General features: G+C 35.7%; 1 protein-coding gene across 2 annotated transcripts; it reads right to left on the reverse strand.

The window, feature by feature from the left end:
• Positions 1-3,856: 3,856 nt before the first annotated feature.
• On the reverse strand, positions 3,857-20,776 carry LOC123920786 (UTP--glucose-1-phosphate uridylyltransferase). 2 transcript variants are annotated; one of them, XM_045973103.1, is made up of 21 exons: positions 20,426-20,776; positions 20,268-20,315; positions 20,002-20,093; positions 19,795-19,885; positions 19,470-19,530; positions 19,299-19,376; positions 19,156-19,206; positions 18,978-19,051; positions 17,235-17,307; positions 17,078-17,135; positions 16,918-16,964; positions 16,764-16,829; positions 16,628-16,660; positions 15,833-15,885; positions 15,685-15,760; positions 15,496-15,552; positions 15,319-15,402; positions 15,130-15,228; positions 14,951-15,055; positions 4,310-4,381; positions 3,857-4,178 (listed from the first exon to the last, which is right to left on the reverse strand). In XM_045973103.1, the coding sequence occupies exons 1-21, from the start codon at positions 20,500-20,502 to the stop codon at positions 4,152-4,154; spliced, it is 1,422 nt and encodes a 473-aa protein (XP_045829059.1). In that variant the 5' UTR covers positions 20,503-20,776; the 3' UTR covers positions 3,857-4,151. The 2 variants fall into 2 exon arrangements, with proteins under 2 accessions (XP_045829059.1, XP_045829058.1); XM_045973102.1 differs by having other exon boundaries at positions 17,078-17,307; positions 20,426-20,715.
• Positions 20,777-21,245: the final 469 nt, after the last annotated feature.

Genomic DNA, 21,245 nt, shown 5'->3' on the forward strand with positions numbered 1-21,245 from the left:
CCAACAGATCCTCCACTCCAGCCTCTTCACACAACCTATTAATTACAGCAGCATGTCCCAAAAAGTTCGTGTCATGCTGCGCCAACCCGAAAATGTCATCAGATATCAACTTACTAACATTTACCTCTTCACCTTTCATGATGGCCACAACTCCCATAGCCTGACTAACAGTCAATTCAGAAACATTGGAGCACAGTTCAACAGTTTGGTGGAAAAACGAGCACCACGCCTTAGCTACCGGCTTCAAATCTTTAGTTCTCATCCTCTTCGAAACATTCTCCGCGTTTTTAGGGTTTGCATTTGAGATGCAATTCATCCAAGCCGACCCTGGACGACACGAAAAATTCAGCAGCTCATCATAATCAACACCATCCTTTCTTATTCTTCTCCTGCAACTAACATTGCAAATTCCCTGATAATTTATCTGCAACAACCTATCAATGGTTTCCCAATCATACCGCACAACCTTTCCTCTGACCATAGAAGTAAACTCTTTCTCCTCCTCGTCTCGCAAATAAGCGTTGGCATAAAATTCACGCACAACGCCCAAATGAACCGGTTTAATAACCGAAGGGAAGTAGACCCAGTTTCTAGTGGTAAGATTTTGTTGAATCTCGGGAAACTCAAATTGTTTCAGATCAAACACTCTCTCTGGAATAAAGTTTCTCATCAAAATATTAGAATCATACCTTGCTTGATGAAACTCAGATCTGAAGCGGTTACCAACAGCAGCAGCAGTAACAGAGGAGGCTGAGGCTGAAGCAGTGCTTTTCTTAGTAATCTTCTGTCTCTTTCCTGCCATTTTCTCACAGCAAAATAATGTTTGGAAATTTAAAGTATCACTCACAAAATAGTCACAAGAAAGAAAGAATGAGATGAAGAGAAGACTCTAAAATGTGTTATTTGTAGAGGGGAGCTGCGCCTTGGCGCGGGTGGCAGTGTCACAATTTTGAAAATTAAACTATGGTTTAAATATTACATTCGTCCCTCTATGTACGCGCTTTTGAAAATCAATGAGATTTGCACATTTGGGGACGTTTTTAAAAAAAACGATATAGGGACTATAACCAAAAAAACACGTACACGAATGTGATATTTAAGCCTAAAGTATATCACACGTGAAAAATGTTAACATACTCTAAATAGGCTTTGTCTAACATGCACAAACCATTCAAGTTGTGCATTGTGCACAAGTAGTGATTTATATTATAATGAATACGAATTTTACAAAAATTATTGTTGGATTGAAAGTTTATATCATATAGATCATCCATAAAAATTTTAAAATTTTTTTAAAATCATTTGATATGTTATTAAGACCCATCAAAATTAACGGTATTTAATAAAAACCCATAAACTGTTAATTTTGATGAGTCTCAATAAATATTAAATGATTTTCAAAAATTTTATGGATGATCTATATGATATAAACTTTCAATCTAACGATGAATTTTCTAAAATTTGTATTCGTTATAATATAAATCATGCACAATGCACTTATACACAAAATAAATAGCTCGTGCATGGTAGACTTTGTCACTCTAAATAAGTTTTTATTTTGGATTTAATTGATACGTACTGACGGTGTAAAATAATTTTACACTGTCAACCAATACCAACCATGTTTTCCGCCACATCACCACACTTCACCCCACTTTCTTGATATGACATGGCAAAATAATGATTTTTTATTGGACGATGGTGTAAAACTATTTTACACTGTCGGTGCATATCAATTAAACTCTTTTATTTTTTTGAGAAAACTCTAAATAAGTTAACATATGCTATAAATTAAGAATTTTGATCACTTAATTAAGGATGAAAAATGTTAACATATACTCTAAATATGTGTCTCTAGGCACAAATTAGCAGGACAAGTTTTGTTTCTTTCTCAAAAAAAAAATTGTTTTACTTACACAATTATTTAACAAAGATTTACCTAATTTTTTGGTAAATAAAAATTATAAATTCTTATAAAAAATAAAATAAAATTGTTTAAACTAATGATAAAATTGGAATAAAAAAGTGGTGCACCAAAAATTTACACACACAACTATGATATCTCAGTTTGAATTCAAATGAAGGCATTCAGTCTAAGTCTAACAATATCATATTGTCAATTGAGTTAAAATTTACGAACAATTTATTATTCTATTATATTCTATTTATATGCGAGTTTAATGAGTATGTAATTTGGATGAGAAATGCTTTCAAAAATGAATGACACAAGTGGCAATTGAATGACTTAAATATATACAACAACTCCTTTTTCTCTTTTTTTTTTTTTTTTTTTGTCTGATAGTCTAGTAACTAGTTTCAAATACATTAAATATAAAGAAGTGATGAATTTGAAGTTCAAATTCTAACCTCAGTGATAATATTTAACCAGCTCTTCCTTTATTCCCTAGATCTAGAACTTCCTACTCCAGACATGAGACACAGCAACATTTGTGAATTTTGTTAAGGCTTATTATTGTAAAATAATTTTATACTAACAATTCAGCGCAGATGTTAGTATATGTACCGTGAGGTCAATCATTGTTAGTTCTTCTTTAGATATCAACCTTTTGTTTGAATTAATTCAATCAATTTTATTTATAATTTTATGAATTTTTGTTCAATCAAATAATTGAGTTTTCAATACTATGTACTTATTTGGTAACACAAATAAACTAACTTATAGATTAGTAATAAACTAGCTTGTAAGTTTGTTTGATAGAATAAAATGCATTTGACAAAAGGCTTTTGCCCTTGAATAAAAAATTCGGAACGTGTTTTTCGAATTTTTTCTAGTTCAAATTCGGAAAACAAGTTCCGAAGTTTTTATTCAAGGAAAAAAATTCAGAAAACTTGTTCCGAAGTTGTTATTCAAGGGTAAAAATGAAAATCCGGAAGGGAGAAAAGAGATGTGGGGGGTGGAGGAAGAGTAAAATTCATAGTTTTTTATGTTTTATTTCAATTTTAACCATATTATTTCTTTATTTTTATTTAAAATAAAATAATCACCCACTCACATAAAATAACTACCCACTCATACAAAATAGCTAATTTTTCATATAAACTTTTGATATCACCATGTTTTATTCTTATTTTATATACGTACTACCATTTAAATTATTTTATTTTCTATTCTGTCATTTCTATCTAGAACACAGTTATTCATAACAAAGCACCCCTTTGTGAAATCCAATGAATATCGACATTATTAACTCATTTGTTCGTAGGAGAAGGTGCTCAATAATTGAGTTTGGCCGTAAAGTAAATAAAGTTTAACTAAAAATTGTTTCCTCGAACTGAACATTAAACTCGAGTTCTCTCCAACAATTCGTCCTAGTAAAGGTTTATTAATCACGTTTTGGTTATGTTCCATTGTTCACTGGATTTTTTTTCTTTCAATTTTTAAAGAAAGAAAAGACTTAATGTCCTGCTGTTCAAGGAAAACATGGGGTTTCCGCAAAAAAGAAAAGAAAGGAAAACATGGGGTGTTGAAGTTCGACCAACCAATGAAGAAAATTCACTAGGCATTAGACATCATCAAGCGATAATAAGCATTTCCCTTTTATCTAATCAAAAGAGAAAAAGAAGATAATTCAAAATGATAATCCAGAATATATCAACTTTTCAATTTTTTTTATTGTTGCTTATATTTTATTCAAAGCAAAGGCACCTTTATCTGTCAAAAAAAAAAAAGCAACTAAGCAAGGCACCTTTATTTCTTTATATTTTTATAATAGGCACCTTTCTTTCTAAATATAATTACCATTTTTCTATTAAAAAAAAAAAACTTCTTTAATTTTTAAAAGTTGACATTACATATAAACTTTTATTAAAATTACTACTGAGATTAATACATTAATTACTTCTTAAGGAGGGGATATACGTAGAATAATAGAATATGACAAAATCAGATGGATAACGTTGTTACACAAAATGCATGAAAACTTATGTAAGGGAAGTCGGGAAGAACTCAAATCATAGCCGACCTTTTTGGTACTTTTTGTTCTAAACATAATCACAAGACAACCAGCAAGGCTCCACACTCTCGACAAAAAGTGCCTTCTTATTTCCCTTTCCTATCAAACATACATGATTCAAATAACATGACTTTCATGACTGTAGACAGTCCGATACATCAAAACTCATTAGCTTCTTCACAGGTCCTCTGGGCCATTGATTTCCTGCGCATACAATTCAACCATATTAGTCCGACGATTACCATGACAATCTCCCTACAACAAGCCTTATCCCACTAGGTGGAGTCGCCACATGACAACATCAATCTGACTATAAATCATGTAGTGTTAAGTACCTTGTTTGCAATTACGGCTCCGTCAGGAATTTCCAGCTTCACACCAGATTTCGCGACGATACTGACTTTCCCCTGTTAAGACACGAGAAAAACAACAAATATCAGAAAATAAAACATAAAGGCAGAGTCGTTACTAGCAGTCAGAAAATAAACTGAGAACCTCGTAAAAATGATTTTGGGCCAGTTAGTACATCAAAAAAATAAATACTACTCCCTCTGGTCCTTAATATAAGAGAATTTTTACTTTTTAGATTCATTGAGAATCTAATGTATCTAGTTCATATTATTGACTAGATACATTGGATTTGCAATGAATCTAGAAAACATAGTGTCTCTTATATTAAGGACCAGAAGGAGTATTAAGGTTCAAAGTAGATTATGGTCTATAAAGTTATCCTTCATTCGGGTTTTGGTCCCCATAATATTATTTGTTGTGTACAGCGAACAAACTTAAAAAGTTAGACAGTAGGAACCAATACAATCAATCATAAAGAGTAAATACCCAATTTGACATCTACGATTGTAGAGCCATATCAATCTTGTCCTCTAAATTATCAATCTTTTAAAATGATCTTTGTCCTTAAATTGCATAATATTAATCAGATTAATCCTCTGTTAGTATTTGGCACTTGCAGGTACTGTAATTACATTAAGTTACTAATGCCAGATCAGGGATGCATTTTATAACCTATCAAGACGAAGAGACGAATGTAACGACCCGTTTTTCGTATTCGTATATTTTATTAAATGTTATTTTATTTATTGATTGGCTTTTATTATTTTAGTGAGCGACGAATAATTATTTAGCCGATCGTAAGTTATTAGGCGCGAGAACCTTGTTTTGGGCTTGAGGGGCGTGAGAGGTAATGGGCCTAAGCCTAATGGGCTTGGTTCATGACCATGGGAATGAGTATAAGTAGCAAGTCCAACTTATGAATAGTTTCATAACTTCATTTCTTGAACTTTGAGTGAGTAGAAGCTAGAGAGAGCAAGAGCTAGGGTTTTGGCTAAGAGAAAGCTTGAGCAAGAGAAGGCTTGGATCATCATCTTTGCTTAAGGTAAGAGATTAGAATTCATGATTCTTGAGTGACAAGGAGGGGGGAGATTGTCTATGTCTCCGTTCCCGAACTCTCCCACTCAATTTCTTTTAGATTTTGATTAAGCTTTTGTATGTGAGTATGATGTTCTTCATCATCACTTTGTATGTGTTAATCACTAGTTTGATTCCATGATGAATATGTATGTGTTTGGATCATTTTTGGAAAGTTTATGAAAGTTGCTTAAAACTCAAGTAATTGCCATGATTTTGATTATTTGAGGTATTTGGATGTTTGGAAGGGATGATTAATGTTCCTTGATACCATATATGTTTGGAATGACTGTTTATATGAATTTATAACATGTTTGGATGAATTTTTGAGTTGATTTAGTGTTAAACCGCCTTAGACAACTCAAGAACAGATTTTCTTTCTGGTGTAGTTCGCTTAGCGAACAGGAGTTCGCTACAGCGAATAAGCTCGCTACAAGTTCGCTACCTGTTCGCCATGTACCTGTAATCCTCTGATGTGGTTCGCTACAGCGAATTGAGATTCGCTTAGCGAATGAGTTCGCTACCTGTTCGCTTTGGATTCGCTCAGCGAACAGTCCTGAACCTGCAACTTTTTGTTATTGTTTATAAGTGTGATTAGGCACTTGTAACATGGTTTAGGGGTATCCTTACATGATTGTTGATACATGTTGATACTGTTAATGTTTATTGTTAATCGTTATATGAATGATAAACGTGTATGCAATAAGTTGTAGCTTAATGTGAGCAATGTAGATGTTTTAGCATTAATTTGCAATGATAAGAGAATGATGTATGTTTTATGACATAAGTGTAAATGAAACCTTGTGTATATAACAATGAGTATGCAGATAATTATCATGTGAATAATTATGAATTGAGTGATAGGGTATTGTGTTATCCTAATGTGTTAGATGTTGGAATTGTGTTTCCGCATCAGTGAATGATTAGCTTCGAGCTAGATAGCGTCATGTATTTGATGTGTTTAAAAGTAATCATGCATTCATGACTGTATGTGAACATTGGAAACTTGGGTTCCAATAACGAAAATGGATTATGTGTCCATAATGAAGCCGAGGATCGGATTAGATGAATCCATGAGTCCAGAGCTGCTATCCAACAGGATATAAAACTGTTTTGGCTTATCCAAGGGAGATAAGATGGTTCGGTAAGTTCCGACATATCCAGCATGATATAAAACTGTTCTTGGTCCACCATTGGTGAGACATCTTGGTACCACATGCATTTAGTCGTGTCTAGGGATGGCATGACAGTGAATTAATTGGCATTAGATACCTTAGGGTAAATGCGCATATATTTGATAAATGGTACGTGACATTATTTGGTTGAATTGTGTTGAACCTTATTAATTGATAATCGTTTAGTGCGATGTTTTGGCGTGAGTTAGAATATGTATGATGTAGTTCGAAAGTGCAAGGTCTTTCTTATGCTCGTATGATATGCGATTATGTTTTCTAACTCTCTGCTTTGTGTTATTTGCTGGACCTTTGGGGGTTCAGATATTCAGGCTGAGGATTGTGCCGACGTTTAGACTGCTGTTCTAGCGTGGTGTTGAAGTACCTTTTGGTGAGGAGACTTAGCATAGATTACTCCTCTTAGTACTAGCTTTTGACTAGAGTTTGTAATTAGTGAATGCTCTGGTAATGTAACATCGAGTCGGGGTTTACGCTTGGATTTCATCGTATATCGGTGTTACCTTTTTGTTATGCTAGTTCTTGTAAAAGTGACATCCTTAGGGATGAATTTGGCTTATGTATATATATATGTATATATATGCATGCTTGGTTGATTGAATCCGCTGTTGCTTTTCATGTTAAAATTCATGACGCTCTGTGTGTATGCTTTGTGTTTTAATTACCGCGTGGCACTCTGCCTTTACACTTGTTGAAAAGTTTTTAAAATTACGTTTTTAAGGGTAGTACGGGTTAGGGTGTTACAATAGTGGTATCAGAGCAGGTCGGTTCATGTGAACCAATTAGGACTTTTCTTTTCCCCGTATGAGCATGTGTAGGGAACACTGTTAGTACTTTCTAACGTCTAGTTGTGATTCGTTCAGGAATCATGGCTGCTGCGAGAACGAATGCTCAGATTGCGGAGGCTTTGGCCGCACTCACCAACATTGTGGTTAGAGATCATCAACCTGGAAGAGAGGTAGAGATGAGGTTGGAAAGGTTCATGAAGCAGAAACCGCCAACATTTACCGGAGGTTACAACCCGGATGGAGCTCATAAGTGGCTGGAGGAACTTGAGATAATTTTTGAAGCAATGGATTGTTCCGAGGAAGGGAAGACAACCCTTGGAACATATGTGTTGCGCGAGGAAGCGAATGTGTGGTGGAAGAACGCCAAGTTGAGGCTAGGACCCGGTGGTATGGCTATACCATGGGCAATGTTTAAGAGAGAATTTTTGGTTAAGTATTTTCCTGTGGATGTGAAGAACAAGAAAGTGGTGGAATTCATGGAGTTGAAACAGGGAAATATGACGGTAGCTGACTATGCCGTCAAGTTTGAGACCTTGTGTGCGTTTAGCCCGCATTACAACACTATGGAAGCGGAGAACGACAAGTGTGTGAAGTTTGAAAGTGGTCTACGTCCAGACATTAAGCATATGATTGGATTTTCACAGATAAGGGATTTTGCGACCCTTGTGAACAAGAGTAGGATTTGTGATGAAGATGGTAGAGCTAAGGTGAACTACTACAAGGCTGCGAATGACCGAAAAGGGAAAGGACAAGAGCGAGGAAAACCTTATGATAACCGCGGTAGGGGTAATACAAGTGGTGGTAAGAAGCCGGTTAATGGAAGTTGTTACAACTGTGGAGAAAGGGGTCATATGTCTTATGATTGCCCTAAGAAAGGAGATAGGTGTAAGAATTGTGGAAAGCTGGGCCACAAGACCGAGGTTTGTAGAGGAAAAGTGGTGTGTTTCAATTGTGGAGATGAAGGCCACAAGAGTATAACTTGTAAGAAGCCCAAGAAGGTGATGGGCAAGGTGTTTGCTTTAAGTGGAGAGGATGCTAGCCTTGAGGACAATCTCATTAGAGGTACGTGTTTCATCTATAACACTCCTTTAATTGCGATTATAGATACGGGAGCGACGCATTCTTTTATTTCTTGGGATTGTGCGAAGCGTCTTAGTATTCCAGTAACGGATATGATGGGTAGGATGGAAATAGAAACTCCTGCTAATGGTTCAGTGATTACCCGACAAGTATGTCGTAACTGCCCCGTAACCATTTTTGGTAGGCATTTTGGTATGGATTTAGTATGTATTCCACTTAGTGGTATGGATGTGATTTTTGGTATGAATTGGTTAATCTTTAATCGAATTCATATCAACTGTCGTGAGAAGGCCGTTGTTTTTCCGAAGCCGGAGGAGAACTTACATTTGATGAGTGGGAAGGAAGTATCGGAAGCGTTGAAAGAACATGCCGAGATGTTCATGATGTTTGCATCATTGAAACTCGAAGGAGGAGTTAAGATAGAAGAGTTACCGATCGTTTGTGAATTCCCAGATGTGTTTCCGGATGACATATCTGACGTGCCTCCAAAGCGAGAGGTAGAGTTTTCTATCGACCTAGTACCTGGAACTAGTCCGATATCGATGGCGCCGTATCGAATGTCAGCGTCAGAGTTGAATGAGTTGAAGAAGCAACTTGAAGAGCTGCTTGAGAAGAGGTTTGTTCGACCGAGTGTTTCGCCATGGGGAGCGCCGGTATTGCTTGTGAAGAAGAAAGATGGAAGCATGAGATTATGTATAGACTATCGTCAGTTGAACAAAGTGACGATCAAGAATAAATATCCACTTCCGAGGATAGATGATTTGATGGATCAACTAGTTGGAGCTTGTGTGTTTAGTAAGATAGATTTGAGATCTGGATACCATCAGATTAGAGTAAAGACGGAAGACATACCTAAGACTGCATTTAGGACGAGGTATGGGCACTACGAGTATTCAGTTATGCCGTTTGGTGTGACCAATGCACCTGGAGTTTTCATGGAGTATATGAACCGAATTTTCCATTCATTTTTGGATAGATTCGTGGTGGTGTTCATTGACGACATTTTGATTTACTCAAAATCCGAGGAAGAGCACGAGGAGCACTTGAGGATTGTTTTGCAAGTCTTGAAGGAGAAGAAGTTGTATGCCAAGTTGTCGAAGTGTGAATTTTGGATGAAAGAGGTGAGTTTCCTAGGGCATATAATTTCAAGTGGAGGAATCGCGGTAGATCCTGCGAAGGTTGACGCTGTGTCACAGTGGGGAACACCGGAATCTGTTTCGGAGATTAGAAGTTTCCTTGGTTTGGCCGGTTATTATAGAAGATTCATCGAAGGTTTTTCGAAGTTGGCTTTACCGTTAACCAAGTTGACGAGGAAAGATCAAGCGTTTGTTTGGGATGGTATTTGTGAGAAGAGTTTCCAAGAACTCAAGAGAAGGTTGACTACTGCACCCGTGTTGATTTTACCTGATGCCAAAGAGTCGTTCGTCGTGTATTGCGATGCTTCGAAGTTAGGACTTGGCGGAGTGCTTATGCAAGGGGGTAATGTGGTAGCATATGCTTCAAGGCAACTGAAGGTTCACGAGAGGAACTATCCGACGCATGATTTGGAGTTAGCCGCAGTGGTGTTTACTTTGAAAGTGTGGAGACACTACTTGTATGGATCGAGGTTTGAAGTTTTCAGCGATCACAAGAGTCTGAAGTACTTATTCGACCAGAAGGAGTTGAATATGAGGCAACGAAGATGGCTCGAATTCTTAAAGGACTACGATTTTGAATTGAGTTATCACCCTGGAAAAGCCAATGTGGTGGCCGATGCATTAAGTAGGAAAACTTTGCATATGTCATCATTGATGGTGAGAGAGTTGGAGTTGATTGAAGAATTCCGAGACTTGAGTCTTGTGTGTGAGGTTACTTCTTCAAGTGTGAAGCTTGGAATGTTAAGACTGACGAATCCTTTTCTTGAAGATATTAAAGAACGTCAGAAATCGGATCAGAGATTGATGGAGAAGATGGTACTCATCAATGAAGGCAAGGAGACTAATATCAAGATTGACGAAAGTGGAGTCATGAGATTTCACGGAAGAGTTTGTGTACCGGATGTACCCGAAATGAAGAGAATGATCATGGAAGAAGGTCACAGAAGTGGTTTGAGTATTCATCCTGGAGTAACCAAGATGTATCAGGATTTGAGGAAGTTGTTTTGGTGGCCGGGAATGAAGAGGCAAATTTCTGAATTTGTTTATTCATGTTTAACTTGTCAGAAATCGAAGATTGAACATCAGAAGCCGTTTGGTTTGTTGCAACCAATGTTTATACCCGAATGGAAATGGGATAGCATTGCAATGGATTTTGTGGGAGGTTTACCGAAGACCAAGAAAGGTAACGAGGTGATTTGGGTAGTGGTAGATCGTCTGACGAAGTGTGCTCACTTCATTGCTATCAGGAAGGGTACTTTGGTACCTAAGTTGGCCGAGATTTATGTGGAGCAGATTGTGAAGCTACATGGTATTCCAACAAGTATTATTTCGGATAGAGATCCGAGATTTACTTCTAGATTTTGGGAAAGCTTGCAAGAAGCTTTAGGAACGAAGTTGAGGTTGAGTTCAGCTTATCATCCTCAGACAGATGGCCAGTCGGAGAGGACGATACAATCCTTAGAGGATTTGTTGAGGGCTTGTGTTTTGGAGCAAAACGTGAATTGGGATTCTTGTTTGCCGTTAGTAGAGTTTACATACAACAACAGTTACCATTCTAGTATCGGAATGGCACCGTTTGAGGCTTTGTATGGGAGAAGGTGTAGGACACCTCTGTGTTGGTATGAAACTGGAGAAGGTGCAATTCTTGGACCAGAGATTGTACAAGAGACAACAGAGAAGATTCGGATGATTCGTGAGAAGATGAAAGCGTCTCAGAGTCAACAGAAGAGTTATCATGATAAGAGGAGGAAGGACATTGAATTCCAAGAGGGGGATCATGTATTCCTACGAGTTAAATCGACTACGGGAGTAGGACGTGCGTTGAAGTCAAGGAAGTTGACATCGAGGTTTATTGGGCCGTTTGAGATTTTGAAGAGAGTTGGAAAAGTTGCATATAGGATTGCATTACCGCCATCATTGGCGAATTTGCACGATGTTTTTCATGTATCACAGTTGCGCAAGTATGTGTCTGATCCGACACACGTGATTGAATCGGACGATGTTCAAGTAAGGGATGACTTGACCATCGAGACTGTGCCTTTGAGAATCGAAGGGAGAGAAGTGAAGAGGTTGAGAAACAAAGAGATTGCATCCGTGAAAGTCGTGTGGGGAGGACCGGCTGGTGAGAATGCGACGTGGGAGTTGGAAAGCAAGATGAGAGATTCTTATCCCGATCTGTTTCTAGGTAATTTCGAGGGCGAAATTCTTTTAAGGGGGGTAGGATTGTAACGACCCGTTTTTCGTATTCGTATATTTTATTAAATGTTATTTTATTTATTGATTGGCTTTTATTATTTTAGTGAGCGACGAATAATTATTTAGCCGATCGTAAGTTATTAGGCGCGAGAACCTTGTTTTGGGCTTGAGGGGCGTGAGAGGTAATGGGCCTAAGCCTAATGGGCTTGGTTCATGACCATGGGAATGAGTATAAGTAGCAAGTCCAACTTATGAATAGTTTCATAACTTCATTTCTTGAACTTTGAGTGAGTAGAAGCTAGAGAGAGCAAGAGCTAGGGTTTTGGCTAAGAGAAAGCTTGAGCAAGAGAAGGCTTGGATCATCATCTTTGCTTAAGGTAAGAGATTAGAATTCATGATTCTTGAGTGACAAGGAGGGGGGAGATTGTCTATGTCTCCGTTCCCGAACTCTCCCACTCAATTTCTTTTAGATTTTGATTAAGCTTTTGTATGTGAGTATGATGTTCTTCATCATCACTTTGTATGTGTTAATCACTAGTTTGATTCCATGATGAATATGTATGTGTTTGGATCATTTTTGGAAAGTTTATGAAAGTTGCTTAAAACTCAAGTAATTGCCATGATTTTGATTATTTGAGGTATTTGGATGTTTGGAAGGGATGATTAATGTTCCTTGATACCATATATGTTTGGAATGACTGTTTATATGAATTTATAACATGTTTGGATGAATTTTTGAGTTGATTTAGTGTTAAACCGCCTTAGACAACTCAAGAACAGATTTTCTTTCTGGTGTAGTTCGCTTAGCGAACAGGAGTTCGCTACAGCGAATAAGCTCGCTACAAGTTCGCTACCTGTTCGCCATGTACCTGTAATCCTCTGATGTGGTTCGCTACAGCGAATTGAGATTCGCTTAGCGAATGAGTTCGCTACCTGTTCGCTTTGGATTCGCTCAGCGAACAGTCCTGAACCTGCAACTTTTTGTTATTGTTTATAAGTGTGATTAGGCACTTGTAACATGGTTTAGGGGTATCCTTACATGATTGTTGATACATGTTGATACTGTTAATGTTTATTGTTAATCGTTATATGAATGATAAACGTGTATGCAATAAGTTGTAGCTTAATGTGAGCAATGTAGATGTTTTAGCATTAATTTGCAATGATAAGAGAATGATGTATGTTTTATGACATAAGTGTAAATGAAACCTTGTGTATATAACAATGAGTATGCAGATAATTATCATGTGAATAATTATGAATTGAGTGATAGGGTATTGTGTTATCCTAATGTGTTAGATGTTGGAATTGTGTTTCCGCATCAGTGAATGATTAGCTTCGAGCTAGATAGCGTCATGTATTTGATGTGTTTAAAAGTAATCATGCATTCATGACTGTATGTGAACATTGGAAACTTGGGTTCCAATAACGAAAATGGATTATGTGTCCATAATGAAGCCGAGGATCGGATTAGATGAATCCATGAGTCCAGAGCTGCTATCCAACAGGATATAAAACTGTTTTGGCTTATCCAAGGGAGATAAGATGGTTCGGTAAGTTCCGACATATCCAGCATGATATAAAACTGTTCTTGGTCCACCATTGGTGAGACATCTTGGTACCACATGCATTTAGTCGTGTCTAGGGATGGCATGACAGTGAATTAATTGGCATTAGATACCTTAGGGTAAATGCGCATATATTTGATAAATGGTACGTGACATTATTTGGTTGAATTGTGTTGAACCTTATTAATTGATAATCGTTTAGTGCGATGTTTTGGCGTGAGTTAGAATATGTATGATGTAGTTCGAAAGTGCAAGGTCTTTCTTATGCTCGTATGATATGCGATTATGTTTTCTAACTCTCTGCTTTGTGTTATTTGCTGGACCTTTGGGGGTTCAGATATTCAGGCTGAGGATTGTGCCGACGTTTAGACTGCTGTTCTAGCGTGGTGTTGAAGTACCTTTTGGTGAGGAGACTTAGCATAGATTACTCCTCTTAGTACTAGCTTTTGACTAGAGTTTGTAATTAGTGAATGCTCTGGTAATGTAACATCGAGTCGGGGTTTACGCTTGGATTTCATCGTATATCGGTGTTACCTTTTTGTTATGCTAGTTCTTGTAAAAGTGACATCCTTAGGGATGAATTTGGCTTATGTATATATATATGTATATATATGCATGCTTGGTTGATTGAATCCGCTGTTGCTTTTCATGTTAAAATTCATGACGCTCTGTGTGTATGCTTTGTGTTTTAATTACCGCGTGGCACTCTGCCTTTACACTTGTTGAAAAGTTTTTAAAATTACGTTTTTAAGGGTAGTACGGGTTAGGGTGTTACAACGAACATGATTAAATTTTATAATTCAAGTAATCATTTTAGAATATTGACAATTCTATGGACCAAAATGAATATTTACTCCAATCTTAAAATATGAGGATCATTTTCGATCTCCTGAAGTCATAGTCAAATAGGGACCAGATCGAAACAAAATCCATATTGATGGAAACTAAGTGGGCTAAAGTTTACTTTAAACCATTAAATGATTACCCAGTTTCTTGTTGAAAGGTAGTTATTTCAACCAAGATATTATGAAATTTTGGATGAATCTTTCAACAGTATACGGTTAATATTTCAAGCAACCAAACATTACAAAAACAATTCCCGAGCTTCCTATTGATTAAATGTAACATTGACATTATATATACCTTTCAACATGTATATATTGGTCAAAGAACTTAGGGAAAACACTAAAAGGATAAGTTATGACATCTATGATCACGATGAATAATTTTTGAGGAAACAGACTTCGTTTCTTGCAGCTAAAAACAACAACCAAAATTTATTCCCACTAGGTGGGATCAGCTGCATGGATATGTCAATGCTGTAATTTGTAAAGTCTTGGAATACTGTCATCCCTAAACTGGCCACATTATATTGGGGCTTAAGTTTGTTTTGTCAGGTAGCCTAGTGGCTAGCCTCACACACCTTAAGTGTGGAGAACTAGGGAATCCCAGGTCTGAACTCAGGCCCCGTCCTTGCAGGCTGAAGCTACCAACTGAGTTGTACTCACAGGATATTTAAATGAATAGCCCGAGTTATTAAAGTCCCAAGCTTGATATGAAACAAAATGCAATTGAAAGGATTAAAGCCAATACCTTGAGGATGACACCAGCTCCGAACCATACATCACCAGCCACTTTTAGGCTGTCGAGCTCAACAATACTAGGAATTGACTTGAAGCGGCTCAAAAAGTTGCTAACCTGTGAAGGAGGCTAAGACAATTAGCATTACAGTTATCATATAACACACAGTAATCCATAATATAGATCTTAACCTTCTTAAATTCTGGCCCAAGTTCAATAGAAGGGTTTTCAGGATTAGCCCTAGCTGTGTTCCGAATGACAGATCCGTCTTCCAAGGTGTAGAGGTCTGACTGTAAAAGATGTCAACAAATCATGTCAAATCAGAGACTAAATCAAATTTGAAGCAAGAAGTTATGCCTTGTGTCAGAAAAGCTTAGAACCTGGACAAGAAGCAAATCTGAAGTTGCCTTCACTGGAAGGAATCGGGATCGAGGAACATTAATTCCAATAGCCTTGTCAAAGAACTGTTAAAAAAGATGTGAAATTAAAATTTAAAAGCACTTGAAGAAAGTTATAGCAGCGAGAACACTATTATTGAGTTAATAAACAGTGAGTACCCTTATTGCTGCGCCAGCTGCAGTTTCCAGCTGAAGAACTTTAACTCCATCAACTTCCTAGAAATCCATAAATTTTGTGAGCAATTTCACAACTAAACATATTTGCCAAACAACTAACTCACGATATATAGCATCCTTCACCCATTGAGAGAAAATATAGCCTATCACTTAAAAAATAACCGATTATACCTTTGGATTGGGAATAATCTCCATCTTAAGAGCATCAGCTTCGACAAGTCTTTTGATTGCGCTCAAGTTCACCCACCTGTAGATATTTGTTAATACCTACTTATGCATGTGTAATATAAAACAATCAGGAAATAATCAGCAAACTTACAAATTATTTGTGTTGAAAATTTTGAACTTCTCTATTGACTTGAATTCACCGACCTGCATAGAATAGCATTTTCATGTGAATGCAATAATTAGCAAATCTATTCTAGACTCTCCCAGAAAGGTAAGGCTTAAAACATCATATACAAACATGTCCCTTCCACCATAAATAGTGTTGAAATAATTGCAAAACTATGTTCTGTTTCTTAACTATATATCATCGGCAGCGTTAATATTGTATAAATTTCGATTGAAAAATGTTTACCATTCATAATTATAGTTCGTACTATAAAAAATTGTAACTGCTTGTAAACAAAAATATGAAATACAATTGCTTTGGCATAAGATTAAGAACTCCTTATAAAGTTTGACAGTAGGTACCAAAGTAACAGCTGACACTGTATATTGCTATGTTGTATTTGATCGATGCTCCAGAATAAATTGTACATTTTTTTCAACCTTTAAAAATTTAAAGAAAGGAAAGCTAGTGCAACTTCAATGACAATGAGAAAAACAATCATGATTTATATGGTTTCTCTTTCACTTTTTTGTTAAAAAGTTTAATCATAGACATGATTAGTAAAACAACACATCAGTTCAACTTATAGAGTTCTTCACCAAAAAAGAAAATGAAATAAAACAAGTCAACACCATCTCACTCTATATATTAATGCTTAATCACTACCGTTATTTTCAAACAACTATTATTAACATTACATAACTAAGTAATTCATCTGAAACGGTTGCCTACACTTGTAAGATAGGTGATGCAAGAATAAGAGACAGATTAGTAGCTTACATGCTCATCTGGGACTTGTGCAATTTCCAGGAGCTGCATTAAAGAATGGATCAGATGCAATATTGCTATGACTAGAGTACTAAATTAATCAGATGAAATATTGGTCAGAAGAAATTAAATCAGCAAAATTACATGCCTGAACCCTTCCTTCATAAGAAATCAAAGTGCCACCCTTAACATCGGCCAATGTTTTTGGTGTCACCTGCATAATATGAACAAAAAAAATATTAAACTAATGTAAGTCTAATTAAGTAAAAGGAAACTACTTGATAACAATCATCTTTCCATACCTCCATACAATATTCGTTCTTGTGCGCGACCAGATGGTTTAAGATTTCTAAATCAATGAGTCAAGCACACAGATAAAACTAAAGGCAGACCTTTCATGTGTATGTAACAGCCAAAATCATTTAAAAAAGAAAGAACTAATGGAAAATTATTTAAGGATACTCAAGTCAACTATAGCTCCCAAGTTATCTGAATTGGCAACAAACACGTACTCTTTACCCTGTATGAACAAAAGGGAAAATAAAACGATATCAATGATACTGGTCATAATGAATAAAAGACGGTCCAAGTATAAAAAAAATTGAGCTCTGGGGTCAACCTGTGATAATAGTGCATCAAGTTTTCCACTGTTTGATAATGATGGGAAGACATCTCCATGGCCAGGAGGGTACCTATGCACATATTTACTCATAAGCTAAACTTGGAATTCTATCAGCAGATAGGCTCACGGCTAGTTTCAACTAGCTTTGAGCACTTTCCAGGGTAAAAACAACCATAAAGCATAGGTACTATCCAGGGTAAAAACAACCATAAAGCATACGTACTACATACAACATAACCAAGGTTGTGTTAATTTATGTGAACTTGTGGAATTACACTAGATTTAATACAGAAATTAAAATGCCAATTATAAAATCGAAATGTAATGTTAGGAACCAATCTAAGCCTATGCAGTTTTACTATAGAAGAACGGATAGGAATACAAATCAATAGTTAGTTGGGGTAGTTGTTAGTTGGTTGTTTCTGTTTTACTTCTGTTTATTGTAAATTTGTTTGTCCTAACACGCAATCTGATACTATGTTTGTGGTAAATACTCAACATTATAATTTAGTAATAAAGCATACCAATGTATAAGTCTATAAGCAGCAAATAAATTAAACTGAGATGGGTACATAGAATGGACCAGAATATTTGTACCAAAAAAAAAAAAAAATGGACCAGAATACACAAACATAACATTCACAATTAAAAATTGATTTGCAAATCATAAGATAGGTTGCACAGAAATGACTCTGTAAACAAGTTAACTGATTTTGATACCCAAAGATGTATACACACAATTCTGAGTTAAGAGTTTGACATCCAAGAACATAACCATAATATGATATTACTTGGGTGTATCACATCATTAACACAATATAAAATTTGAACCATGACACTAGCAAGCCTCATACAGTAACACTTACGGCAAGTGTGTAAACTTATGGCTTCAAAAGTTCAAGGAATGCTAAAACAGGTCTTGACAGAGTACCAATATTTCCCAAAGCAACAAATGTTAATTATATCTAATGGGAAAAAAGGTAATTATATCCAGACCACTTATCTCCATGATAGCAGACACGTGGTGTTTATGTACCGAACACAAGTGATATGCATACCACAAATGACAAACCTCAGTTTGATGAATCAAAAAGGGAATAATTGCTAATGTAGGGAGTTAAAAGCCAATGATGCATTATCTATCTGAAAGCTAGAGGAACAAAGGGGATTTGACCATATGACTACATATTATCTGGTATGTCTGTTTACAGGAAGAACACTTTTATATAAAAAAAATGTTATACCCATAATAAATCAATTCATTTTGTATCTTAAGAAAAAATCATACAGAAGAAACAGAGAATTTAAGATGCATCAAAATATGTTACTCTGAACAATCATGTGTTAAGTCACATCTTTGAAAACATAAGTTAGTTGCAATTTGAACGGCAACTAGAGGTCTAAGAATACACCAAGAACAAATCCATAAATAGAACACATGTGGTCAAGACCCAAAATATATTGACAGAACCAGCATCAAAGAATTTAGCAACTAAAAAATGACAGGGTGATCTGAGTGGTCTAAACTAATTAGGAGCTTTACACAAAAAGCCATTCGCTTGAATTATTTTGAGATAGATTAACATGAATCTTTAGATGTATATCTATATTAATCATTTACTAATTTATTGGTGAGTTGAAAGAAACACGAGAAAGACATAAATCTAGTGAAAGTTGTGAAATCAATAGGCTAAAATAGTATTATAGTAGAGTAAAAACACTAAACAAATGAAAACATACCACCCATCCTTGCCGGTGTTTCCTTTGGAAGGCAGTGGCAAAAAATCATCAGCAACTAATCGAGGATACTGGCTCTGAATAAATTCAAATAGTGCAACAAAACATCAAAACAATAAGTTAAAAGCTCAAAGTACCAAAAATCCATAACTTCGTAAAACCAGAAATTAAAGTTACAAACCTGGTTAAAAGTATGAATCTCAATATTGTGGTTTTGGTACTTTTCAACAATCTACAAACAGTCACACAGTCAGTTTACATGTCAATTCGGGTTATATTTTTATTTAGCAGAGTGGATACAACTAAAAGGTAAATACCGAGTACCTTTTGAGTGTCGTCGTGAGTGTTGAATGAGTTCATCAAAAGCAAAGGAACATTGCTTCCATATTTGGAATTGAGGTTCTACAAGGTTGAAGTTATCAGTAGAAAGTCCATGCGAAAAGGGGGGGGGGGGGACAACAAAAAATCAAGCAAAAAGAACGGCCAGAAAATAACCTCAATTTGTTTGACAATCAAATCTAAAAATGTCAACCCATCACGAACTTCAATGACGGATCTGCATTTCATTTACATACAAATTAAAACTTACATAAAAATAAAGGTCACAAAAAAAAAATGTTCTAAGACAATAAAACAACCCTGCAGCAAAAAAATTATCCCACCATATGTCACAATTTTTCCTTAAATAAAAGTAGTAAATCTTTTAATCCTCATCAAGTTCTAAAAACAGAATATTAATAATCAATCAAACTCATTATTCATATATGATCTAAATTTCAAATCTCAAACAGAATTTCACACATAGGCAGCATATACATACTTTGGACCAGTGCAACCCATAGTTGTCCCTAAGCCTCCATTAAGCTTCAACACCACAAGTTTATCCAACAGATTCTTAATCTCCGTAGCACCTGAAAACCGATTTAGATTCACGTAAATGCAACAAAATCACTCCATCACAACACAAGTTACAAAATCAAATCAACCAACACTAAACCAAACACGATTATTGTTAACATTTAATTACCAGCAGGAGTTGGCGCCAAAGTGTCATAAGGCACAACAACTTCATCAGTAGGAGTCTGGATCTTACTCCATTCTACATGCTGAGCTTCGCCACTACAACACGTTCAAATCAATAAATAAATAAATAAATAAATACAAAATAAATCAACGATTAACAAAAGAAAAAAAAACAAATCAATCAATAAATACATAAACAAATAAACGATTTACATAAATTTCTCAAGTAACATTACAGATCAAAATGTGAAGCTCAAATCGTTGATTTACCTGAGATAACGAGAAACAAGGTTGATGAATCCGCTTTTCTCATTCTCACTACAACAAACAACACAGATCAGATTCAAATCAAAGATCGTGAATTCAACAGTTTCGATCAAAGTAAACCGAAATCGAAAATAAACGGTTGAAATTGAGAAAATGTGAACCTGATTTGATCCAATCCAGCGACAGCGGTTTTGAGATTGGAGAGATTGGTATCGGTAGCGGTTGCGGTTGCAGCCATGGCTGAGGAAGGTTCTAGAAGATTAAGAGAAATGAAGAAGCGATTGAGAAACGGTTATGTGTGTGGAGAGAAGAGAATGTGATGAGTGTGTGATTGAAGAGAGGGTGTGGTTTTTATTAATGGAGATATTGAAATGCTTTAAGAAATTGACACGAAAACAAAAATGTTAGTGTCAGTGTGAAGTTTATTTTTGGACAGGAATAGAATATGCTTTTGTATTGCACTGGAAAATAATTAATTTTTTTGAGTTTATTTTCATGCATCGGTTGGTATTAGTCCTATTATCGGATGCTTTGTCCAATCGTGAATAAGAGTGGCGCGTCTTTTACGCAAAGCTAAATAGTAGTAGTAGTAACCAATAAAGTTTTTTTAAAAAATATTTATGAGAATTTTAGTTACTTACCAAACTAATAATTTATGATTGTACCGGCTTAAAAAAAAAATATTTATGATTGTACCAATAACAGACAAATTATCTACAAATTTTAGCTCAATCGGTAAAAATAACGAAATTATTAGATTTGATGTTATGGTTGGGGTTTGAACACAAATTTACCATTTATGTGTATAAGTTTTAACTTATTATTATTTTTTTGTCTATCTATAAGAAAATATTGGTCTTTGTAGTGCAATTCTTATCGGAAGATATATTTTTGTAGTGCGAACTTTTTGGTGTGTGAAGAAGAATTGGTTGAGGATTTGAAAAATTTTGTTGAATCAATTCCATTTATCAAGAACGAAGG

This window comes from Trifolium pratense, linkage group LG4 (assembly GCF_020283565.1).
Source record: "Trifolium pratense cultivar HEN17-A07 linkage group LG4, ARS_RC_1.1, whole genome shotgun sequence".
NCBI classification, from domain to species: Eukaryota; Viridiplantae; Streptophyta; class Magnoliopsida; order Fabales; family Fabaceae; genus Trifolium; species Trifolium pratense.